This window comes from Perca fluviatilis, chromosome 21, assembly GCF_010015445.1.
Source record: "Perca fluviatilis chromosome 21, GENO_Pfluv_1.0, whole genome shotgun sequence".
In the NCBI taxonomy this organism is placed as follows: Eukaryota; Metazoa; Chordata; class Actinopteri; order Perciformes; family Percidae; genus Perca; species Perca fluviatilis.
In genome coordinates this window covers 23,954,878-23,974,689 of record NC_053132.1, presented here as the reverse complement: position 1 = coordinate 23,974,689, position 19,812 = coordinate 23,954,878, and the positions used below count along the sequence as shown (strand labels likewise).

The 19,812-nt window shown below is 42.9% G+C and overlaps 1 protein-coding gene across 2 annotated transcripts in view; it reads right to left on the bottom strand.

Moving 5' to 3' along the window:
* Positions 1-18,276: 18,276 nt before the first annotated feature.
* spata20 (spermatogenesis associated 20) overlaps positions 18,277-19,812 on the bottom strand; it is a 68,455-nt gene continuing 66,919 nt past the window's right edge. The window contains exon 16 of one of the 2 annotated variants that reach the window (XM_039788343.1): positions 18,277-19,380. In XM_039788343.1, coding sequence (XP_039644277.1) covers positions 19,186-19,380 — 195 coding nt within the window. In that variant the 3' untranslated portion in view covers positions 18,277-19,185. The remainder of the gene's footprint in view (positions 19,381-19,812) is intronic. The other variant, XR_005637834.1, reaches the window with a different exon arrangement.

Genomic DNA, 19,812 nt, shown 5'->3' with positions numbered 1-19,812 from the left:
GTCCCTATACAGCAGCTAGCATGGCTGGTAACTCTTCGTCTTGTTAGGAATCATCCTCTGTGGACCACAAATATCCACATGAAATTTCATGGCAAATGGTAGTATATTGTCAAGATGTGCTGTTGTGGCACAAAGTAACAGACATAATGGCAAAAAAAAAACGTGAGGACCACTATAAATTAGTCTTCAAATGATGGCAAAATTATAATGGGCAAACTTTTAGAATTTAAAACTAAAGCTAAATCTAATTTCACCGGTTTACTCATTTATCTCACAGATTAAAAAAAATATCGCAAAGCTGACTTTCACCAATACATACAGTACATGTCTTTCTCACAATATCTAAGAACTTTATCCCCACCCCCCCCCCCAAAAAAGAAGAAAATGAATATCTTAATGTACTTTAATGAACTCTACGGTACATGTGTCTTCTTCTTTTCACCCAGAAAAGAAACAAAAGGTGTCTCACAGAGTTCAGATGTGCATCCAGAGTTCAAGTGGGTTTCCTCTAGTTCTTGCGTCTCCGGCTCCAGCAGTTTATTATGTAAATGAGGCCGTCTCATTCATCATGGGACTGTGATGAAGCTGGCCAGACGGGAATGTTATCTGGACACAGATCAGAGGGAAGTAGTGGGGGGCGGGGGGAGTGGTACCAGGGGAACAGATGTAGTATCGTAGGTGGGAGAACATTTCCATAAGCCACTGAAAACCTAGGCCTCGCAGGACTGATGCCATCAGATAGAAACTGAGTCGAGGTATTCCTGGATGCCTAAGTGTGTGTGTGTGTGTGTGTGTGTGTGTGTGTGTGTGTGTGTTTTCTTTTGGAAATATTATGCTTCTCAGTTGGTGCTCTGAGCGGGTCTCTCCTGTCAGAACGGTCCCACTTCATTAACCTGAGAGAGAGACACAGCGTGTGTGCATGCGTACGTGCGTGCGTGCGATCGTGCGTGCGTGCGCGCGTGTCTGTCCACAACTTGGCTGGCCTTCGTCTTTTTTCGACCGTCTGGAGAGAGTTACAGCCACAATAGCAAGAAGCCACGCAAGTGTTCGTTCTCGGCTGCAAAATGTCCAGAAGAAAAACGATCTGCAGCTTTTATCCATGTTCTCTGTGGTCACAGCACTGTTTAGAGTTTCAGATGTCTCATCAAAAAGGAATTCCACTTCAACTTTATCAATCTTATTTCAAGGGGCCGGGAGCCTGTGAAGTAGCTTGCAGATGTGACATGCCTGCTGAGGTTTAAGCCTTGGGTTCCGTCATTAAATATAGCAGATATTATGTAATGGGTTATGGGTGAAATTAAGGGTTTGTTTAACTTCGTAGAACAGCGCAAACACCCACTTTGCCACAGTCATTTAGAGGATGTTTCTGGTTTCCAATGTGAGTCTTATTTTCATATGGTTTCTGGCAGAATGAAAGTGTTTGCTGCCATTGAGGAAATAACTTCATGACGAGTAAAAACAAGTTGCAAGTATCTCCCGATGGCTTTACTGTAGAAATGTGCCAGGGACGGAATCATCTGTCAAGCTGCCAAGATAACCGCTGTCACCGAATGTCATGAGGAGGAGCTCGAACAGACTACAATAGTCTGAAAAATTTGTCATAATTATTCCAACCGCTTCCAAGAGGACTGTAGCCACTGTGCCCTACCTTCCCTCAACCAAACTGCAGATAGACAAAGTTAGTGCCAAGCTGTTTAATATATGGAGCGTTGCCAGATGTTACTCTCAGGAGATGGTGGACACCAAAACAGAGCAAAAAGAAGAGCGACTAAAAATGGACTGCATTTATATAGCTCTTTTCTAGTTTTAGCGACCACTCAAAGTGCTTCACACACTACAGGAACTATTCACCCCACACATTCCTACACTGGTGACCAAGGTGCCACGTGCTCATCAGATAAACATTCACAGCCAAGGAGACAATTTGGGGTCTCGCATTGCCAGACCTTACTCCACACAGCATTCCAGGATGGGACAAAAACATGCTCTGTTTTTTTTGGGCATTTCTTTAAACCAATCACAATCGCGCTAAGCGCAGGACAGAGCCACGGTGCCTCTGCAAAATAGCCTCAGGAAGGAACTTGTTTTGGTGGAACGTGTACGTTCAAAGGTTGTTTTAGTTGTGCAACAGAAAACTCCGATTGGACAAATAAATGGACTGCTTGTATATAGCGCTTTTCTAGTCTTAACGACTACTCAAAGCACTTTTACATAGTACAGGAACCATTGACACACATTCATACACTGTGGCTGAGGCTGCCGTACAAGGTGCCACCTGCTCATCAGGTAAACATTCACAGACATTTACACTCCAGTGCACAGCATCGGTGGCAATTCAGGGTTGAGTGTCTTGCCCAAGGACACTTTAACATGGGACTACAGGGCCAAGGATCAAACCACCAACCTTCCGATTGGCAGGCGACTGCTCTACCACTGAGCCACAGCCGCCGATAGTCTAGTTAGCTGTCTGGATTTACCACTGTAGCTGCCAGTAGCTCCTCAAAGGGTGTTGAGGTGAGTTAAGACATAAACGCGTTAACGTTGGAGTCTGACAAGATGGCTTTTCATGAATGCGATCCTGCGATTCTTGCGTGATTTCGTGATATCGCAAGAATTCAGCAGCTGTGCAAGGTAACCTAGAAACATGACTCCAAAAGAAAGCTGATGTTACTCAATGTTGCTGCTGGATGTGCCAAAAAGCATTTAATAGATAACAACTTTATAAGGTATCTTGGTGGCTTTGCCAGATCAAAATGCCTATTTGTTTTATAGAGAAATAGTAGTTGCCTCTATCCAAATTGCCTGGACTAGAACATCTATTCTCTATATGCAGAGTACCTGGCAACCACACAAGCACTATTGAAAATATACAGTCAAATTGATATTTTCAATAAAGTCTGAATTATTGCATTTTGTTGATGCAGGGAAAACAAACCTCCAGTGAATCCAAGGCAATGAAGGGAATTCATCTGCGTAAGCTACAGTATGTGTCTTCTCATTACAGAAGCCATTCCGGCCGAACGGCACGACAGAAAATGCAGCAGTAATCAAATCATCAATACACCACGCGCCGCTCCCTGAATATCAAAGCTGTTATCTGTGTATGTATGATCAGAAATTAACGCAGTAAATCACAGAGGGGTTCCGATTTAATGAGAAGCTGTCTTTTTTTTGCATTCCATGCAGTGCAAGGCCACCTCTTCCTGCAAAGACCGATCAAAGCTACTGAAATCATTTGCACTTATAGCGATAATACTGTTGTACTGTAATGGTTTTACAGGAAGTTCAAACACTATCCATCACTACTGAAGAATCTTGCTGTACAGTAAGTCAATATTTTCATTGTTGACTAATTTGTCTGAATCTATTTAGTAAATTACTACTTCTTCTTCTATCTTTTCTTTTTCAGTCTCCATCTATTCATCCATTTTTTTTCTCCCTTTGTCTTTAGAAAGACTGTTGCGTTCGCATTCATGCACTGTGATGCTTTGAGCTGAATGCTAACGTCAGCATGCTAATTTGCTAACATGACATTGTTAAAATGCTGGCAGGTGTGTTGTATGAATGTTTGCCATGTTTACCATTTTACTTTAGCATGTTAGCATGCTAATAATTGCTGATTACCACTAAACACAAAGTATTTAGTCATAAAGTATGGGACATATTAAACCTGACCTGATGATGGTGCTAGGTGAAAAGTCAAGGAATCACCACAGTTATTCTGATTCATCTTGCGGGAGACATGAAAGTCTGAACCAAATCTCATGGCGATTCATCCAATAGTTGTTGTCACACCGTTGACCTGTCCATGGCCACTTTTCACTTCACACCTTCTCACCATTTGGGCCATTTCTTCGCTGTTTGCACGCAGGTTTCTCTACAGAGCTCCCCCTACAGCTTCGGAATAGATATTTGGCAGCTCCTATGTTTACTTGTGTCCGACTCCTCGCTTGGTCAGTCTGCCGTTTCCTCTTTCTCTGTTCCTCCGACGATGTTTTCCTAGCTTTCTGCTTCTTTTTTGCCGGCTCAGCCATGACGATAGTGTGAAAAACTCCATCCATTTGTTTTTCCATTCGCCCTGAATGGCCGTATGTGTGCAGTGCCGGGAAGCAATTCGTTACATCGCGAGACCTGATGTCACGCGATACTTCCTGACGCCATGGCCGGCGGCTCTCCGGCCGAAAGTTGCAAGGGTGTTTTTTTCCGCTCACAGGCGCTAGGGGGAAGCGAGACGACCACCATTCAACCCAAAAAAAGTCATATAACCATTCCAGTGACTGACTCCGAAGCAGTTCAGTTAAGGTAAATTGAGCTAAAAAAAACAAAACAGCATAGTTCCCCTTTAATCCTTCCTCTGATCATCGGGTGTGAGGCTGTTTAAAGAATTTGGCAAATCTGAGTGTCTATATTGGTCTTACACTCAGTCATAGCATGACTGAATCATGAAGCACCATATGCTAACGATAATCGTCTGTCTCAGCATCTGTCATACAAAATCTCTTAATATCGTTTCCATCAGATAGGCCGAGCTGGTTGCAATTTCACTGACAGTGTAGGAGGAACTTTCGAAAGGAATGTTGCTTTGAGATGATTTGCTGCTGATAAGGGGTCTTGTATGGGGCTTGCATGCAAGGCTATGGTACATTAACTTCTCTATAATTAAAATTACTTTAGCAATCAAAAGTTTAAAATGATGCCAGGCCACATGTGCGTGTGTACACATGTAACAGTTGTTATATCCATTTGGCTGTTTCGGAATATTCTTTTGATTGTTCCTTTGAATATGAATTAATTTCTTGCCCTGCTCCATCTGTATTTTCTCCTTACTGAAACTGCTTGCCTGTGGCATTTACCTTGTAAGGGCTTAGTCACACCAGCATTTGCAAAAGGACATTTTCTAAACATTTTAATCGAATCGCCGCAACCTGATTCTATTAAAACAAAGTCAATTTGCGCTTCGCTTTCACATTGAGTTATACTTTAATGACCAATTTCAAACTCCATCAATGTTTAAGAAAATTGAGGAAGCAGAGGACATTGCAAGGTAACGTAACCTGATTTGTTCAGGTCCTATCCCCTGACCAATCGGCTGTCCTAACTTTAACCACTCGAGGTCAAATGCCTAACCACAACCAATCGACCACTATGGCCACGCCAAGTGGGTCTTGCCGTGGCCATATTGGGATTGGTAATTTTGCTGTGTCACAGGTGATACCCATTCAGCAGAGACGTGTCTGTAAACTCGTGGTAGTAAAAAGGCAGCTCGCTTGCGCACAAAACTTGGTGTTCAACGCACCCCAGTTTCAGTTTAAAAAACGGGTAGCTACGTTTTGTCGGGGCTGAACGTGGCCCTGGATACAGCGTTCCACCTGTTTGCCCAATTTTGGATTAGCCAGGAGATAGGCGATGTTAGGCACTGCCAATGGCGACGGCAGAGCCACTGGGAGCCGCCCACTTTGAGCTCTTCATTAACCTATGGGTTTCAGGGGAGACTACGTCCATACAGTCTATGCTTCAGACATAAAAACAATAGTTCTCAGGAGCTAATCTTCATTAAACAGTGTCCAGTTTATTGTGTCCATGAAGCTATAGGTCGGACCCCATGAAAAAAAAATACTGAGCCCTGACACAGCAGACGTGTCCACTGTGACACTGTCCCATAGTGCACTTCACCTCAGTGCTGGAGCCATAACAACAGATGGCCGGAGCCTGTTGACATTTGGCCTATTCTTCTTCCATTTTTGATAAACTCTCAAAATCTGCAGTTTACATGTGTCCATAAATGTCAACAAATGTCAAGGAAATGTCAAGGGCTTGGCCATGAGGACAGGCATCGATACTTGGAGTTTGTGCGTGTGCGGGACAATCTGTGCAAAGTGTGTAAAGCTACAACGCTGACTTTAGTTGACATCATGAACAAATGGACCATTTTAACAGATTTTTCCTTTATTTTACCAGGTTTCATTGAGAAAATGCCTTTTTTTAAGAGTTTTGGAAGCCAGCATAAAACGGCAACAATATAAAACACATGACATAACAACCCAGTCTCACGGCAGATTGTGAAATGGTCACGTTATTAAATCTATAGATTCGTGTTCACGGGGACGTTTTTGTCGTTTTTTCTGTGGTGGCCAGCACGAAAATGTAAACTAATGTATTTAAATGGGAAGCATATGTCGTGGTCACAGCACGTCTACGGTAGCGAGTAGTATGAAATGCCGAAAATCTGCGTAAAGAAGTTGGTGGTGGATGGATCAAACAATTCAGGACTTTCACCCTGGAGGCCGGGGATCGCGTCCCGCGTCCCACATGTTGTTTCCCCGTTAACCGTCCCGTTATTGTCGCGCATTCCCTGCGGCCGTCTCCCGGCGTGTGAGGCGTCCTCCCCCGCGGCCGTCTCCCGCCGTGTGAGGCATCCTCCCCTGCGGCCGTGTCCTGGGGTGTGATGTTTGCTTTCCCCCGTTAATCTCCGTTTAGACCATTTCGTGCTGGCCACCACAAAAAAAAACGAGAAAAATGTCCCCATGAACACGAATCAATAGATTAAAAATAACGTGACCATTTATTGAACTGCCGTGAGACCGTATTGGACATAAAGACGCCAATAAAACATCATCAAGACTACGTTTACCTACAGTGATCTTACACTGTTCCCCTCACCTTTAATTGTAACTTGCGCGAAATGACCCAGGCACCGGTCTGTGGCAGTCTGGTTTCAGCAAATAGCAACAAAGTAATGACACGTAAAAACATCAGTGATGACAGATTCCACCTGTCATTAGTACTGACAATGATTCCAGTTCAGAGGGCAAAATGAGCAGCAGGAAGCATATCATTACCAGGTTGTTACTCTCGCCAAGCATGATGCAAAGCTGTGACACCGGGAAAGAGGGAAGAGGAAGGAAAGCAGGGAAATGTGGAGTTGGGCAAAGGAGACGGAAGGATTTAATGAGCAGCTCTTTCTTACCGCTTTCATCTAACTAGGCTAACATGATAAACTAGTCGCCACGTTCCCCCTCAGCCTCCATCGCTCTAGTTACCTCCCTATCCACAGCACAAACCAGGTCGCAGGCAACGCGTGATAAACCTATGGGAAGCTCAGAAGAGAGGGAGATGGAGACAGCGTTCACTCTGTTACGCTGATGAAATGCCGATTCGTTTCTTCTTCACCCAGTCTTTCTCCTATTCTTTGTGTCGTCGCCCATCAGCAGCGATGAGGAAATGCAAGTGACATCTGTTTTTACTGTTAAAAAAAAATAAAAAAAACCTGGAGGACTCACAGTTAAAGCTGAAGGACTCTCATTTCCATTCCAGTCGAGCCCTTCTACTAATTTGTTTTTCATCCAGTAACAATAAAACACAAAGATTGATGCACTTCAGTTTCATGGCGAATGAGAACACATGAGATCAATTTCCTCTCTTGATGATGTCTGTTTTAAATTTTCATAGCACACATTTACTTGGCTCACTCGCAGTAAAAGTGACTTACAGGCAGGTTACATTAATTTAATTTTCCCATTATAAACATTTTTAACTTTTTTCAATGGGTGCAAACTCTAATCCATAGCAGCTCTAATTAAACTTGGCAGTCTGTGAATGCGAAGACAAGTTTGATAATGATGGCGTTGCTCCAGCTGACACTCAATACACGTCTGTGGTGCATGTGGCCTCAAACAGGCTGTTTTCATGAAGCATTCACACATATAGCTAGGAAACGTAGAGCACTGTAATGTGAATGTATTACATGTATTTATTGCTGTGTGCACCACAGTGACTGCCGCTGTATAACGCTGTGGTCCATGTATGGAGGAGGTCGGGGTGGATGGCTGGGTCATAAAACACAGGGCTTTCAAGCCGGGAAGCTTAGTTTGCATCCTGGGCGAACGCAAGACTTTTACCCAGGCTTAGTCCGGGGAGTGTTTTAATCCAAACCATGATTTTTTTTTCTAATCTTAAAGCAACACTAGAGAACTTATCCCACTTCGGTCACCCTACAGGTTGGAAGCGGAATTGTCCCATTATGTCTCATTCAAACTACAGATCCACTACCCCAGGGGTGTCAAACTCAATTTCACGAAGGGCCACTACTGGAAAAAGGGCCAGACATGTATATAGTTTATCTGACATGGCTTTTATTTCATCGAAAAAGTTAAATATCTTTGACTCAATTATTGCATGTCTCATATAGTCTTCTCACTTACAGTTTGGTCCACATAAAGCTCTGAAAAAGTGAGCAAAGAAAGTTCCAAAGCCATCCTAGAATTTAGCAAATCAAGCAAAACTAATGATTACATTTTCTAAGTGTGCTACCACACAGCTGACCCACAACAAGCTCTTTCGCAGCCTGAATATGCAACCTCTCCGCTTCTGGGGGAATGTCTGAGTCTCAAAGTCGGCAAATTTGCCAAATTCTGCTTTGAGTGTCACGTAATTGCAAGTTGAAGAACAGTTTCCCATGTTTTTGGTTTGGGGCACAACTAGGTGGGCCAAAATGTATTGTGAACCTAGATTGATATGAGGGCCGGATCAGAATGAGCGAGGGGCCGGATTTGGCCCACGGGCCTTGAGTTTGACACGTGTGGTAGAAGGGCGCAAAGCAAATGCAGAAGTGACGTTCACCCTGTTACGAGTTGATGAACCACTGACAGGATTTTGGAAACATTATTTTTTGGTACGTCGCTGCATGATGCTCACTTTTTGTCGGCTAAACTCACCTGCCCCCGAAAGGATCGTCACCTCGCGGTTCCCTGGACCCGGTGCCCCTATAACTGGTGCCCTGTAGCCGGTGCCCCTGTAACTGGTGCCCTGTAGCCGGTGCCCCTGTAACTGGTGCCCCTATAACTGCTGCCCTGTAACTGGTGCCCCTGTAACTGGTGCCTGTACCCGTTGCCCTGTACCCGGTGCCCCTATAACTGCTGCCCTGTACCCAGTGCCCCTATAACTGCTGCCCTGTAACTGGTGCCTGTATCCGGTGCCCCTATAACTGGTGCCCTGTACCCGGTGCCCCTATAACTGGTGCCCTGTACCCAGTGCCCCTATAACTGCTGCCCTGTAACTGGTGCCCTGTAACTGGTGCCCCTATAACTGGTGCCTGTACTCTGTGCCCTGTACCCGGTGCCCCTATAACTGGTGCCCTGTAACTGGTGCCTGTACTCTGTGCCCTGTACCCGGTGCCCCTATAACTGGTGCCCTGTAACTGGTGCCCCTATAACTGGTGCCTGTACTCTGTGCCCTGTACCCGGTGCCCCTATAACTGGTGCCCTGTAACTGGTGCCTGTACCACGTGCCATGTACCACCTGGTGCCCTGTTGTACCCGGTGCCCTGTACCCGGCTCACAGTCACCTTTTTGTCGGCTAATCTCAACTAGCAATGGCCTCTGCAACAACCGACCCACTGTTCAGCGTAGCCGGCTCCCAGTACCCTTTTGTCGGCTAAATTTAACTGTACGGACTGCTGAACTTAACTGTCATGTGACCGGTGGCTAATTTCTTAGGATAACATACCAGTTGGTGTGCATAACTTTTTACGATATCATACGAACCGGTTCATGAAAATGCGTTGCCTCAAATGTCAGTTGAAGTATTTCTAAAACACTTCACAAAAAGACCAGTGGCAAGTCTGTTTCTTGTTTCGGATTCAGGTCGTAATGGGCAGCCACAGGCCCCAGCTGTATGCATTAAAAAAAAACACCTGTCTGAGAAACATTAGGCTTCATGGTATAATTTATAGACTGGTGTAGTGGCTTTGAAATGTTTTTCCTTGCTCTCGTGAGGGAAAAAGAAATCTCTGCTCACATTGTTTAATAATATCTCTATAATATATCTACTGGGCAGCTTTATGCTGCAGTGGAGCAGCTTGAAAAACACAACATAGCAACAGAAGGGCGGTGATAACGTTCACACAAAGTGACTGAACGGGAGCAATAAAACAAGTTACAGGAGCTCTCATCTCAAAAGGAAGACAGCCAGCGTAAACCGCACTAAAACCATAAAAATGGTTTTATATTTTGCTCTGGCCGTTTCACTCTAAATAACCTGACCTGTTGACTTTCTCTTCCTTCATTTGCCCTATTCTCCTCACTCCATCTCATATTTCTCCCTATGTTCTCACATATTATTTCTTCTCTCGCGGTTGTCACTTGCACATAGCCCCCGAGAGAGGAGGAAGTGAACAGAGCTGCTATTAACCACCTATCATGAGCTGTCTGATTTAATATAAGTTCATGAGGGAGGCAAGGCAAACGCGCGCGCGCACACACACACACACACACACACACACACACACACACACACACACACACACACACACACACACACAGATCACAGACAAAAGGGTATTTCTTCACCTGTTTTTATATAAATATATTTGTGTATGTCGTTTTAGGACAGGATAGAATTAATTTTCAGTGAAGATCCACACATCACACTATAATTGTAAAGGTCCCATATCATGCTCATTTTCAGGTTCATACTTGCATTATGGGTTTCTACTAGAACATGTTTACATGATCTAAATTCAATTTTCTTTTTTTTTATACTGTCTGTCTGAATATATCTGTATTCAGCCTCTGTCTGAAACGCTCCGTTTTAGCACCTGTCCCTTTAAGCCCCCCTCCTGAAAAAGCCCAGTCTGCTCTGATTTGTTTTCAGGCCTTCTGCATCTGTGCTCTCTGAGTCTGTGTACTGTCATTGCAGTTGGGGAATGACTGTAACGGCACTGTAGCAGCACTTTATATAGTATAGTTTTGACATCACAACCGTACGGAAGTCCTGACGGCACAGTTTGTGAATACGGGCTGTGTGCATTTCTCTTTGGATTGAGTATTTCTATACTTTCTTAGAATTTATACAGCACCTTACCTTTACCAAAAAGACTTGAAAATCTCACTTTTTAATTTTAATTACATTTAAACTTTTACAGGCTTTTTTTCTGAAAACAGTGTTAAATTTGAAGTGCATTCATCATTTCATGATTCTTACTCATGCAAAAAGATCATATGCTGTCTATGAAAGGAAATGTAACAAGAAGGTGAATAAAAAAACATGTATTTATAATATAGATTTGATAAATTTGACATAATAGAAATGAGAAAAATTATTATAACCATCATATCACGTTGTTTCAATGTATAGTAGATCTTTTTTGGCCGCTGACCGGGTGGCTGTCTTGAGACAAGATAAAAGCTGTTAATATGGCTTTATTAGGTTTTTAATATAGTTTCCCGGCGAGAAAGTAACCAATTAGAATCCCGATATGTGGTCAGTTTATTTAAATAACGTCCGTTTGGAAATTTGCTGCAACGTTTTCAGAGATGAGAGCCGCCAGTCAACCGGCCAACGGCCATCTCTGTTGGTAATGCTGCCGACCGTCCGACGGCCATTTTTGTTGATACTGCTGCCAAGATTCCGGCAGCACACTTGTTTCTACTTACGTAAATGCCATCGACGACTACTGATGACGTATCAGAGTCTTAAAGGGTTGTTTCATTTCATAGGGGAAGATTCCAACCGCTCCCCCTTTAAATTCTGTTCTGAGTGGCAAGTCAAACAGCAAAGGGGCACTCGAAATAGGATTTTTGAGTATTTAAGAAATGGGATTGGGCCTAAGTTAAACTAGATCCTCGAAGTTCCACTTCCAGAATTGCTCCGTTGCCGATGGAAATTCTGCCGGATTTCACTCATTTAGGCCGGCTATCCGTTACCTTGGGCTTCCTTTGTGTTGGCATTTTAAACTCCGGTGGATTTCTGAGGACTATGGTTAACTGCTCCTCAGATCTCTGCAGGGTAAATCCAGACAGCTAGCTAGACTATCTGTCCAATCAGAGTTTTCTGTTGCACGACTAAAACAACTTTTACAACAACGTACACGTTCCACCAAAACAAGTTCATGCCTGAGGCTATTTTGCAGATGCGCCGTTGCTCCGTATTGCACTTAGCACCACCCAAGACAATTGTGATTGGTATAAAGAAATGCCAATAAACCAAAGCAGGTTTTTCTACCATCCAGGAATGCTGTGTGGACTCGCCAGACCCTCTGCGGAGGAGGGTCTGGCAAAGCGAGACTGGGCCTTAGTATGCACAATAATAGAAAAAGTTTAAATTCCTGTACCACCATAACTAGCCAACAGTAAAGGGCTGCGTGTGTGTGTTTTGAAATTTCAAGCACCAATGTCAGTGTTTTTCACGTAGACTGTGACGATAACTCTATTACCTCTCCACCTCCACCCTGGCCGTCAGTTGGCCCGACAGCGTGTGGCTGGATGCACTCCACTGCTCATGACTACTTTTGACATGCTGCTGCAGCCGATATAGTCCAAGCTGTGATCCAACACTGCTTCTATCATGTAGATGTGACAGTGTTGGCTAAAATGTTAAAGTTTTAAGTTATTTATTATCAATGCACAACAATTACAAAAGCAGTTGTCAATAAAAATGTATGGGTCTCAGTCTCCCTCCAACAGTTCTAATTAAATAGGTTTCCAAAAAGAAATCACACAAATAAAAAAATCTTTGAATCTAAGGCAATAGTGCAACACAGTGATAAAATATAACATGAATGAAAATATGATATAAAAAAAGCAGGATGTGTAAGCATAATAAGGAGTATATTATTATCCTTATGCTTATATAAGAGGTGTAAACCGTTTGTAAAACAGTAAGGTAAAGTGACAAAATGTCACACAGAGAGATGAAGTCTAAGGAGGAGAGACAGAGAGGTTAGAGGAGTGAGAAATAGGGTGACAGACATAAATACGCCATCGCACAGTTTTAGTTCCATGTACTGTGTGACGCTGTGAAGTGGAAACGTGTGGATGTATATCTTTTTCACATGATGCTGTGTCTGTTTCCATCCATCTAGCCCTCCTGCGGACACCAGAGAAAGTGATGACGAATGTGGATAGACACCTTCAACAGCTCCCACAACAATACCTTGGGCATTCGGATACATTTTGCTTCACACATGCCTCAAAGAACAGTGGCAGCAAAACACAGAGTGATCCAATTTTGTATTATGAAAAGTGCTGTGTCTCACTTTTTTCTTTTGGCACACTGCTTATTTAAGGAAGTACTCTAATTTCCATTCCAGTCTGTGCTTTTGTGTCTCGTTGCTTTGGTCTTTTTGTAGTTAATTTGTATCACTTTGTGGTCATTTTGTGTGTCTTTGTAGTTGCTTTGGTCTTTTTGTCGTTACTTTATTTGGCATCTCTTTGTAATTGTGTCAATTTGTAGTTGTTTTGGATCACTTTGTGGTCATTTTGTGTATCTTTGTAGTTGCTTTTGGTGTTTTGTGTTATTTTGTATCGGTTTATAGGTTTGTATATGATTTGTATCTATTTGTGGTTGTTTTGCCCCTTTCCATATTTGTTGTGAGTCTCTTTGTAGCTGTATTACATCTCTTTGTAGTGGTCATTTTGAGTCTCTTCTTGGTTGGTTTGTGTCTCGTTGAGTGACATTTTTCAGTTGAAGGCAAGGGGGGCCCCTGACACTTTGGGCCCCTCGGCCTGTGCTCGGTATGCCCGTTCAGTAATACATCAATGAAGTGTCAGACAAAGTTAGCAAGTAGCTGGTAAACTAACAAAGCGTTTAGCAGTAAAAGTGGCATATATTTATTTTAGGCGTTGGTGGAGACCAAAACAGAGCTAAATAAAGAGGGAATATTGGACTTACATTAAGAACCATGCCTCCATATGTGAAGGATAATATTGCTCTGTCGGCTGGATGCGTAGTAGACCAACTGTTTGCTAATCAGTTGTAAATTTAGGTAAAAAGAAATGTTGTGCTTTTAGCTCAGGTTGTTCTGCTGCCGCCAAGTGGCCACAAATATCAAATACTTGTCTTGGGAGCACATCATAGATGTCAAACAAGGTGAGAGAGGACATACATTCTGACATGCTAGTCTTTCTGTTGTGGCCTTGTGAAGCATCCTAGGTGCAGAATTGGTTGTCTTGTATCACATACTGCATGGGATTAAATGACATTGTGTCCGATGCTCATTTTCATTCCTAAAGCTTAATGCCTGTTGGCTCAGGCTGATATTGTGTGGTCTCATCCAAGCATTAAGCCATAGCTGCTAAAAGAAAGAGGTGGTGTGAATTTCCTCTTTGGTTTTTCAGCTCATTGACAGAAGAGTAGAATAAGAGCATCCTTGTCCCCCCCCATTCCCACTCTGCCTCTGAATGTTCCTCCTCTCTCCAAGTTGGTGTGTCGCTGTTCTCAGCCCCCTGTGGCCTCATTATCTCACAGACAGACTGAAACACAGCAGCCATATCTGATAGCAAGCACAATAGCCCACGCACAACCTTAGATGGCCTTCACAGAAACTTAAACACACAAACACACAGACTGGTATGAATCAATAATAATCCTATTATTGATCAACACTGTTGATCATATCTTAGTCAATCGACTTAGTAATAATGTTAAAATAACTGCTTTGGCAGATTGACAGCCATTTTTCTGTCGAACTTGGTAACTACATTTTATAGTCTACAAAACGTACTTGCGGTGTACAACAAAGGTCAATCCTGGGCCCTATTCTTTTATTTTTTCATATGCTTTCTATTGGTCATGTGACCATTGGTCATTATTTACTGTTTCATTTTTCAATCCACCACTTTAGTCTGGACTGTACGGTTTAAGCTGTGGATGGATTTCCATAAAACTGTATGGAGAATTCCATGGTTCCCAGATGATGTATCCTTATGACTTTCCTGATCCTGTTTTAATGTATCCAGTGAAATATATTAACATCTACTATTTCTTTTTACACATTTTAATGAGCATTGTAGGAGGGAGCCTAAGATCTAAGATTTTCATTGCCAACGAAAACTGTAACATATTATAATACTACAATGTGTAAACATTTAACGCAAAGCACAGCAGAAAATGTTTAATTCTATTAATCACTCAAAGCTTTTAACTCCAAGGTATACCTCTGATCTACTCAGCTCATTCATATTGGGACACACACTTAGGTCAGTGGCCGTAGGTGACCATGCCACGTTACATAAACTTTGGCGTTCTAAACTTTTTTTCATTTAAAAGTCAAATAATACATAACCTTTTACAACTAATAACTGATTTGGATGACTTTTTTTTATCTCATTTATTTGGCTTTACTTTTCACTGTATAATCTTATTACGGTCTTTTGTTTAAGCACGGTTTGCTTTTTGTATGTTGCTATGAAAAGTGGTATACAAATACAGTTATTATCTTTGCTGATCTGTGGCGCGTAGATGACAGCGACATAATTAGCGGGGCCAACAGGTTCGCCGGGGTGGACCACTAATCTCAGCGCTAATTAAAATTCAGCTTGTGCAGCTCATCAAAACAAATAGGGCAGAACAATAACGAGAGGAGCGATGGAATTCAAGAAGGGAGGGGGATAACAAATAGGGCGAAAGAATGAATAAATGAGAAGACAGCGGTTCTAACATGCTTACAGAGCATGAGTGTGTCTGTAACCAAAGATAGTGGGGTCCCAACATGGTAGAAGATGATAGGGTGAGACACCGGGGAGGACATAAGAATGAGGAGGAATTTCGAAAATGCACGAAAAGGAGCCCCAAAGTGCCAAAAAGCATGACTGTTCACAATCCGACAGGTTAAGAACAGTGAGGTTGTGACACGGCAGCTAAAATGGAACAGAGCGATCCTTCTCTCTCTCCTCTTCCCCCTGTTTTCTTCTGTTCCTCTCTTGGCAATTCTCTTGTTCTTCCACTGAATCAGCCGTCTGCCAAAATGACTTCCCTGGTTCTTGAGGCGACAAGGCCCTCGCCAGATCTGAGAGCACCGGAGGGAGAGAATTGGCAGACAGGAGCATGAAGAGAGAGCCAAAGAGGAGTGAAAGCAAAAGTAAACAAATGCAGATGGGTCTTTGTTGTCACAGTCCGTAGGTGGATAACGTGGCGAGCCATCTCACCTCTCGGGGCGAGGTGAGGGATACGAGGCTGCCGCCACGTCATGATGGAAACATCACATTTGCGGTGTTCCTCCTCCCGTCTTTTCTTCTCCATCGCTCCCAGAGCAGGACCCTCCAAAATAAAACTCCCTCGCCTCTCTCAACATCAGCGGCTCATCTGTCTCCCTCTCTTTCTCACACACACACACACACACACACACACACACACACACACACACACACACACACACACACACACACACACACACACACACACACACACACACACACACACACACACACACACACGGTGGAATGTAACTAAGTACATTTACTCAAGTACTGTACTTGAGTAGAAATTTGAGGCACTTATTTTTCTTTTCATGCCACTTTCTACTTCTACTCCGCTACATTTCAGAGAGAAATATTGTACTTTTCACTGACAGCTTTAGCTACTAGTTAATTTACAAATTAAGATTTTTGCACACAAAACACATGTATTTTATAAAACACAATGTTTTATTATAAATTACACTAACCAGCAATATATCAGCCTACAAGTCCAGCTGAAATAATTAGACGATTCAACACTTAGTAGATTTAAGTGTTCCAGTTTCTAAAATGTGAGTTTTTTTTGTTGTTGTTGCAGGGAATACTTTTACTTTTAATATTTTAAGAACATTTTCCCGATGATACTTACATACTTATACTTAAAGTGCTCATATTATGCTTTTTGGCTTTTTCCCTTTCCTTTATTGTGTTATATATCTTTTTTGTGCACGTTATAGGTTTACAAAGTGAAAAAGCAAGTCCCCACCCCAAAGGGACTTATTATCTCCAACAGAAAACTCTGTTCCCAAACTGCTCCAAACAGCTCTATTGTAGTCCAGCCTTTACTTCAGAGACAAACGTGCGTCACTTTGTTATAATGCTCGGCTAGCTGCTAGCATGGCACGCCTTCAAACTCTGCAACTGACGAGCTAGCTGTACTTACTGCGCATGTGCGACTCCCAACAAAGATGGAACAGAAGTGAGATGTCTCACTCTGTAGCTAAAACGGAGAGCTCAACACACAGGGTGAAAAGAGGAGCTGCAGCAATGTGCAGTACAACAAATATATGGTGTTTTCGGAAAATTAAACCACATAAACCTATTCTGGTACAACCTCTTAATACAGTTATGAACCTGAAAATGAGCATAATATGGGCACTTTAAAGGAACACGCCGACTTATTGGGAATTTAGCTTATTCACTGTAACCCCCAGAGTTAGACAAGTCGATACATACCCTTCTCATCTCCGTGCGTGCTGTAAAGCTGTCTGACGTCTCCAGCGGCATCAGCCCATCACAGAACATGCAGGTGAATGGTTCCAGTAATCCTACTGCTCCGAATAAGTGACAAAATAACACCAACATGTTCCTATTTACATGTTGTGATTTGTAGAGTCACAGCGTGTACAAAAAACAACGTAACATGAGACACAGACATCTTCTAACTGTAAACAAACCGGGAACTATATTCTCAGGCGGAAGAATATAGTACTTGGGCGGAGGGATATGCTCGCAGCAAGGCTGTCTGAGAATATAGTTCCCGGTTTGTTTACTGTTCGAAGATGTCTGTGTCTCATGTTATGTTGTTTTTTGTACACGCTGTGACTCAGTGACTTACATGTTGTGACAAATCACAACATGTAAATAGGAACATGTTGGCGTTATTTTGTCACTTTTGTCACAATTCGGAGCAGTAGGCTAGTTGGAACCAGTTACCTGCAGGATCTGTGCTGGGCTAAGCTAATGCGGCCGTCCAGACAGCTTTAAGAAGCGCAGTGAAAGGTATGTATCGATTTGTCTTATCTGGGGGTTACGAATATCGCTAAATTAATAATAAGTCGTCCTTTAAGTAACATTTTCAATGCAGGACTTTTACTTGTAAAAGAGTATTTTTTACAGTGTGATATTAGTACTTCAGGATCTAAGTACTTCTTCCACCACTGACAGTCACACAGAGTTTACATTACCTTTGTCCAGCCTGCTGGGGGATGAGACAAGGCACTGAATACACAACAGTGGTGTTTCTCTCTGTATGATGAATACTTAGAGCAAAAAAAGAAGACAAAGACAGACTGCTGGGACACATTCACATTCACTCACACTCTGTTTCTGCAGGAGTTTTCCCCATCTTGGACTGAGAGAAAGAACCCACCATAAAAATGTCCCAAAAATATCCAACATGTCATTTTTTCTAATATTCCTAAAATCTTAAGGCAAAAAATAAATAAATAAGAAAACAGACTCTTAAATCAGTCTGAGTGAATCCACTTATATAAACAGTTGTGCACCCAGAAAATAACTGCAAACAAAAATAAATGCACACTGCCTTTAAAGGGAGATGTATTTATTATTCAGGGTTGTGCGTATACATGCTGTGTATTGTTGTTGTCAAGAGAAAAGCCATCAGACACACAGTCAGCGGCAGTGGAGAAGAATGCTCTCACGCTGGATCAAAGATAACGGGAGCGAGAGCAGATAGTATACGGAGGATCGGAAGAGAGAGCAGCTTGTTCACTGTGACGTTACAACTAATTAAATGAAATGCACACACGCTTTTGCAATGTATACACGTGGAGATATACAAACCTGCGAACCAACCTTTTTTTTTTTTTAACCACACTCACACGTCTCCACTGTCCGATCCATGCCACATGAATGTGGGAGCTGGAACACAGGGCCAGGAGAGGACAACAGGGGCACATTGGTTCATCTGCAAAATAGTGCTGGTCAAATTCATCCAAGTTGTCTTATCTATCAAGAGTCTGGAGTTAACTTCTGGGCAAACAGTCAAGCCAGGACATTTTGTACAAGTGCTACATACAGTGTATTTTCAGTAGGCTGCCATGCTGCTCTGCATATTTCTTTATAAGGACATTTAGATACCTGAATTTCAATATGGCTCCACTGATCAACTGTCCCTGAAAGCCTGCTGAAAAAGAACTGGAGTTGATAGTTGAGGTAATACTGTAGCTGGTCTTCCTAATAAAGAATAGGCTGGAGTTACAGGTTTGGAATAAAAAAAGGACGAAAGCCCCAGTCACCTCATGGTGCTGTAACTATTCCTACCAATGTAGCTTATTTACTTTTTAAGCACTGGCATTCTTATATGGCAATGTCAGATTCACTAGAACAGAAGGAGGCAGAAATAGACTAGGCTAGGCCTGCAGATTGGATGAGTGTAGTCTATGAAGATTACAGCCCTCCTGCTGATTATCAATCAATTCTTCAGTGGTCACTCTGAATATACGTCCGTGGTCCCGTCCAGCAGGAGCCTGCGTAGTTCCTGGGGGTCAGTGACAGGAAGAGAACAGGTGAAGTCCTGGCAGACGTAGGCCGTGGCGACACCACCCAGCTGGGACATGGAGGAGAGGGCGGGCAGACGCTGGCACAGGAAATCGTCTGCATCGCCGTCAGTGAGCATCAAAACCTGCCAGAGGGAGAAGGGGTAAAGGAGGAAGAAACGGAGGAAAAAGGAAGTTAGTTTAACGTGTCAAAAATGTACTATTTGGGCTTCTTAGCCCTTCTCAGACGGCAGAAAAGAATTCTCAAACTGACACAAATGTAACAATAACGGACACAAATGTAATATTACAAATAGGAACATTTGGTGGAGCATCCATTTTTCAGTGGAGCATCTCAGCAGGGGGATGGATCCCAGTTGTGAAAGTGATCGCTTTCTATTTTTCATTTAACAACTACACAATTATCCACGGTGAGTGGTGAGGAAAACTTCGACCAGACCCAGGCTCTTGGTGGGCGGTGTCTGACAGCAGGCCCGCCGATAGGGGGGGACAAACGGGTCTGTTGTCCCGGGCCCACAGTAGGGGGGGGGGGCCAGAACTGGGCCCTCATTAAATTA